The sequence below is a fragment of the Crocuta crocuta genome, unplaced genomic scaffold (assembly GCF_008692635.1).
Source record: "Crocuta crocuta isolate KB4526 unplaced genomic scaffold, BGI_CrCroc_1.0 scaffold260, whole genome shotgun sequence".
NCBI lineage: Eukaryota > Metazoa > Chordata > Mammalia > Carnivora > Hyaenidae > Crocuta > Crocuta crocuta.
In genome coordinates, this window is record NW_027527525.1 from 3,217,438 (window position 1) to 3,224,263 (window position 6,826).

The following is a 6,826-nucleotide window of genomic DNA, read 5'->3' on the forward strand; positions in this document are numbered from 1 at the left end:
CTGACCGAGAGCCATGACTGGATGAGGAAACTGACAGACACTCAAGTAGTCACCGATCTAAAGGTCAGATCTAGAAACTGATTTTTCAAAATGTCATGTCCTGTGTCAAGAAGAATCTCTGACATGTTCCGTGGACACACCTCACATTCATCTCTCTCTGCTCTAAACTCATTCTGGAAGGTCACACACAGCACACCAGCCAGCACCCAGGGAGCCTAATGCCAGGGCAGGACCCGGGGAGGCTGGGGCCGCCGTGTCCTTGCTGCTAGCTGGCTCGGGCCTCCCGTCCCTGCCTCGATTTCCTTCTCGCTGAAAATGGGGGCTGTATGGACTCAATGCTTTTATTAATAAACTTGAAATTTTGGAATACTTTTAGATTTCCAGAAAAGTTGCAAAGATAGTACAGAGATCTTCATGCACTTTCCTCCAACATTACCATTTGATGTTTCCCTGGCACCTTTATCACAACTAAGAAACCAATGTTGGCACCACATGGTTGATTAAACTCCAGGTTCTGTTTGGATGTCACTCATTTTCCCAATAATATCCTTTTCTGTTCCAGGATACCACGTTTCATTTGAGACTAAAGAAATAGTTTATAAAGTTTAGAAAGTCCCCTCCCAGTTCCAAAAACAAAGGGACAATGGGCCTTCATGGTTAAGAGCTCTGGGTGTGTTAATTCACAAACGAAGGTTGTGCTGTGTGACTTTGGGCAAATCCCTTACCTTCTCTGAGCCTCAGGCTCTTCATCTGTGAAAAGGGAACAATAGCAGTACTGCCCTATAGGGGTGCTGTGGGGTAATGGCTTGTTAGTTCACGCGAAGCACTTCTCAAGGCTCTCAGTATGCCGTGAGCACGCTGTTGATAAATCTCAACTGGTAGAAATCTCAGCCCCAACTCAGGACCACTGCAGCATACTTACACTTCCTGGCAGCAAAACGGCTGCTCCCAAAAGAAGACAGGTCACTGGCCTAACACATCAGACTCCATTCGCTAAGCACAGGACAGGAACAGGCAAAGAACTCCAGTTACCAGGCCTGGGATGGAGTCTGACACGCCTCTCCCGCTGCAGGACTTTGGGCAGACTGTTCAATGTCTGGAACTCAGCACCCACATCTGTTAAATGGGAACAAACCGCCCACCTGACAGGGCTGCTGAGAGAGAGAATGAGATACGCGCTATAAAACATGCAGGAAGATTGAGGTGTGATGTTTGGCTGCGTCTCTCTCCTCTGCATCTTCTAGGGACTGCCACGCCATTGACTGCTTTCGGGATCATTAGAGAAATACTCCCATACCTGATATGGGCAGTTCCGGGGGTTGGTAATGAGATCCCACTCCTCTATTTTTTGAGGAGAGGGAGGGGAGTGATTAACTAAACATTTGCCTTCCCTTACCCAGCCCAAGCTCTGTGGACAAGCCAGTTCCATAATCTTCATCGCTACAATGCCTTTCCTTGACCAGAGTAAAGGTGGACGAGGAACCCAGTCACTCTGCTGTATTGTTTTAAAAGGAAACATAAAACTATTCCCATGGTCAGTCTGACAAGCATCATTATAGGAGCTATTTTCACAGAATCATAGGACCGTTCTGTTTTCACAAAACAGCCACTGAAGGAATGGAAGAAATCAAGGAGTATCGCTCCCATTGAAAGATAAGCAAATAAAGGGGCACCTGGGTGACTCAGTTGGTTGAGCATCCGACTCTGGATTTCAGCTCAGGTTATGGTCCCAGGGTCGTGGGATCGGCACTGAGCATGGAGCCTGATGAAAATCCTCTCTCCCTCTGCCCCTCTCCCTCACTCATGCTCTCTTCTCTCTCTCTCAATTAAAATATAAATAAATAAAGATGAGCAAATAAGAACTACAGTGACAGACCTGCTTGTTCAAGGTCATACAGCAGAAGGGGTTCAGAGTTCTGCTTCCTTGCTCACGGTTCCCTGAGCTACGGGAAGACATGCATCTGTCCAACATCCATCCATCCACCTGTCCATCTGTGTTGACATTGGACACCTTCCTTGCAGCAAACACTGCGCTGGGCTCTGGAGAGTTCAAGGGTGAGCCAGACTGTCACAGTCCCAGACCCCAGGGAGCCTCCCGTTCCATGACCAAGTAGGACTGAGGCAGGGTCATCTCTTTCCCAAGGGTCTACAGTGCCTGGCACATGGAAGGCGCACAGTAAATGTTTAGTCGGTTATGTATCTCTCACCCTGGGTGATGCTGCCACCTTTAAAGCAAATGTACCAGGTTATTTGGAAGAGGCAAATGGGGCTAAAGGCTCAATATTTGTATTTATCTCAAACCACCTTCTCCAATCATCATTCTACCAGAAGACTTTATGGGGCAGTGTGCAGACACAACAACAACAACAACATTGAATACAGAGTCCAAAGACCCAAGTTCAAGTCCCAGCTCCGAGCTGCTTACTCCTGAGTAGCTACTGAAAGGCACTCGCGCCTCAGTGTTCTCATCTACAAAATGGAGCAAATAATATTTGACTTGCCTGTTTCACTGTGAATATAAAAGGGGGAAGGGAAATGGGTGGAGGAGGAAAAGAATACCACTTCTAGAAAGTTCGCTGTGAGTAAAAGGTAATGGAGATGTTACTTGAATGATTTACTCATTCATTGAGGACACAAGGGGAATTAAAAGTGATCAGCTTCCCAGCCAGCGCTTGCACACTCTCATTCCTAACGTCTATAATGTGACTGGTTGAAATCACCCCAGATTTGTTCCTACCTTTGAAGAGATTACATTTATGTATCTGTGGCATTACATGCCATCCCAGCCAATCCTGACCCATATTTCTCTCCATTCGGTGCATGTAACAACAGTACTCAGAGGTGTTGTAACCTTAATTCTTGCAAAGTGTTTTGAAATCCTTAGATTAAAAAGCTCAGGGAAGTCCAAAGTATGCCCAAGGAGCTAGCCTGAGCTTCATCTGGATTCGTGGGAGCGAGGAGACACGACTGCAGATTCTGAGGCTTCAGGAACTTTGGGGTTTAAGGGTCCTATTCACGGGATGGCCCCAGACCAGCCCCCGGCTTCCTAGTTTCTAAGCTACTCAGGCATTTGGCTATTTCCCCCACGCTGCTACTGATGTGTTTTTTCCATTTCTCTTAAGTTACTGGGTCACGAGGCCTGAGTTGCATTTACTTTGGTGTCATAGGTCTCCTTCCTTGGGTGATCTCAGCCTGAGTCCTAGAAAAAGGCAATTGTGTCATCTGTAACTTCTGTGTGCCTTGTCATTTAAACCCAGAGCTCATTCATTCCATTCTAAGTTTTACTGTTAAAAGAGGAGTTTCAATTCTGTTCCANAGATCTGGTCAGATCCTGCCACTGTCTTCCTGTTCAGTTTGTGAAAAGTCAGAGCTAAACACTTTCAGGTGCATTTTTCTGCAAATTTGTTACACTTTACAATCTAAAGTGTTTTTTTAAAAAATCACTCTCGATGCTAATTTACTTCATTTAAAATTGCTTCTGATGTAATAGTGAAGCTATTAACCTAATGAAAATCCTTCCTCTACCTTTGTGATCCAAAATACCGTGGATTTAGTTTTTCCTTTTTCCGTCCTTTATTTCCATTTTTACACTTACTGGGGGGAAAAGGAAATGCCTCAATTTGCCTTTTTAATTAAGACNATACTTTTCTAAGTGTCCACAGCTTTCATAAAAAAAAAAAAAAAAAGCCAGAGGGACTCTTCCAACTCAAGACTTATTTATGTTTGCTCCTCTTTAATGTTTTTCGGCTCCATATCAACCCAGGGCCCCCACCAACCTGATTCCACCAAACTGGCTTCAGCCATCAAAATGAATTTGCCCACTTCAATGGAGAACGTGAATGGATTCAACTCTGGTCACACATAATAATCATCTGTCTATTTCTGCGTTTCCCCTGTGATGTTCCGAACCCTGAGGCCAGAGACCTTTGTGTCCCCAGCATGAAATCACACCAGGCAAAGGCAGATTTGGGCTCCAAAGAAATGCACTGAGCCTATTTATGAAACCCGATTTATTAAAATTTCTCTACAAGTCAGAAACGGCCGTCTCACTGTTCACATATATACACATGTACAGGAAGGATCTAGTGTTTCGGGCTTTCCCGGCAGAAGCCCCAGCCGGCCCGGAGTCCTCAGCCGGGTAACGTATCACAGATACAACAGTCAAGCAACCACGAGCACGATAGTACAAGAGGCCTCCGCCCTCCCTCTTCTCCGAGTCCCATGATTCTGTCAAGGTAATATTGCCGATAATCATTCACATTTCACGTGGTTTTAGACACGCAGGTTATTCAGACAGACACAGACAACAAACCGAGCCTCAGGGCCAAAACAACACATATCGGACGATAGGTATAAAAGGTAAAATATATATACAAAGTACACAGTACGTGAGGTATATACAACATTCTCACAACGCAGGTTAGTTGTTTGCCGAGGCGTAGCCCTTAAAGATGACCTGCCCATCTGTGCCATTTCTCAAAATACAGTATGTTTGGTTTACCCGTTTAACCACCTGATTTCAGTACTGAGACATTTACTGATATCTCGTGGGTTCTTGGTTGTTTGTTTTTTTAATGCGAGTTTTGCAGTTTCTTTGTTAAGAGATGTCTTTTCGTAGGTAGTGAGTTCCCACCTCTGGAGGCATTCAAACAGACGCTGACTCCCACCTGAAGGAAGCTGAAGTTGATGGGGAAGGTTGGGGGGGGTGGGGGGGTAAGGAGATGGCAGAAAGAGGAAAAAAGATGGACTAGACACTTTGAAAGTCTCTTCCGACTTTAAAGATTTGGGGCTATTTCACTCCGGATGCTGATTACAGAGTTGTATTCATAAACCACATCAAATTTAAAATATTAACAACCCATCATGCAAAACTGCAGATGTGACACGTAACGCCAGAGGCAGACCATATGCATGAAGGGGTTGCAAGAGGGTCTGAGAATCGTCTAAGACTATCCAAAACCCACTTTCTCTGAAGCAAAGATGTTTACCGTTTGCTCTTGGGAGAGGCGAGGGAGTCTCCCTCTCTTTCTCCTCCTAGACAAATCACTCCCCCGTGAGATGGTCTTGAGGAAAAAAAAGGATGCAGGCTGACCTGTTTCAGGGGACCCAACCAGGCTAAAGGTTTCCAAGTGCTCAAATGAACGTTTAAAAATCTGCAGTCTCTCTGAGCCCAGAGTTCTGAAATAGCCAAGGAGTTTGAATCTCTTGTGATACTCCTCCACGGTTAGCTGGTAAGTGCTTTCACAGCAAAGACGGGGACATTTCAAGGTCAGAGAGAAGGCATTAGTGCAAATGAGGTCTTGGCAGGAAAACGGAAGAGAGAGTCTGGGTTTGGGGTTCAGGCAGGCTCCTGTGCTCCCCCAACGCTCTGCTCCAAAAACGGAGCAGGGTCATTGGTAACTGTGAGTGTGTAGATAGGGTGTGTGTTAATCCAAACCAAAAAAAAAAAAAAACTTTCCAAGAGAGAAGCTAGGGTAGCGAACGTCTAGCTCCCAAAGACAAGTTCGAAGATGGCAGGTTCATTGGCCCAAATGATTTGTCACCCTGTTAAAAATATGGTTATTGCCCAAAATGCCACTGTGCGCCTCACTTACACTCCCTTTAAAATGTAGGAGTTCCTTTCGTTTGACCACACGTGCTGTAGAATATCTCCATGCTCTTTGTCACCCAGGAAGATGCAGCACCCACCCCCCCCCACCCCCGCATCTGCCAGTGGGGCGGTTGGTTGGTGAGGGTTCTCGTTAAGAGGGGCAGCCGATCGGATCAATACACACTCATCACAACAAACGGGGGCGGGGGGGCCCACGTTGAGTTCAGCAGCTACAGTCTTCACGCCGTCACGTGTCCGGCTGGCACCACGCCGAGAGGCCCGTCCATCTTTAGAAATGGAAATGCTATGTGTGAGAATTGAGGTTTCTGAGGTTTAGCAGAAGAAGGAACTAATGTCACTGTCCTCCTGGTGCTCTGGGACAATCTGGTCTGAAGTTCCTATTTCTGAGTCGACGTAGCCAGGTTCCAAGACAGACTCGAACCAGGGATGGAGTAAGATCTCGGGAGCCGTGAGTCTCTCCGAAGGCTCGCGTCTCAGGAGGCTGCGAATGAGGCATCTGGCTTTGGGGGAAATGTGGTCAGGAATGCAGAACTGTCCGCGGCGGATTTTGGAGAAGAGGGCACTGGGGTCTGAGTCATGGAAGGGGTATCGTCCCACCAAAAGGGTGTAGAGCATCACCCCTAAGCTCCAAACGTCGGCCGCCTTTCCGGAGTAGGTCCCCGTGGTGTTGAGGATCTCGGGGCTCACGTAGGCTGGGCAGCCATGTTTGTCTGACAGAGCGTCGTCTTCCCCCTTGATTATGTGTGTATCTTCTAGACTTTCCAGTCTGAGCTGGCTTCTGCGGGAGAGGAAACAAGCTATTACTTCCAGATCAGCTGCTATGAAAAACAAGGCCTCCTCTATTAACAGCGCCCACAGGCCCTGAAGGCAGGGGCCCAAAGAATGCCATTTACCCCTTCATCCAGTAAGCAGTGCTCTGCAACCACCAGCCAGGACTCAGGGTTTCACAAACCAATACAAACTGCAATAAACATTTGCAAAGTATCGAGAGAGAGCCTGGGGCGGGAGGGTATGATGCAAAGCCCCAAATACTATTCATTATGCTGGAGCTTAGAAGAGATATCCTAATAGGGTTACACAATTTACAAAGTTCACATTGCAGAAGCGGGAGCCGGTCTCGGGGGGAATTGCTGACATTTTCTACAAAAGCTATCAGGGAAGAACAGTGCATCCTACTTTCCAGCTCCTCCCCCCGCAGCCCCCCCCCACCCCCCC

At 46.9% G+C, this 6,826-nt stretch overlaps 1 protein-coding gene across 1 annotated transcript in view; it reads right to left on the bottom strand.

Moving 5' to 3' along the window:
* Positions 1-3,995: 3,995 nt before the first annotated feature.
* Positions 3,996-6,826, bottom strand: part of TRIB1 (tribbles pseudokinase 1) — a 7,399-nt gene continuing 4,568 nt past the window's right edge. Inside the window, exon 3 of the mRNA XM_077764207.1 lies at positions 3,996-6,389. Coding sequence (XP_077620333.1) covers positions 5,924-6,389 — 466 coding nt within the window. The 3' untranslated portion in view covers positions 3,996-5,923. The remainder of the gene's footprint in view (positions 6,390-6,826) is intronic.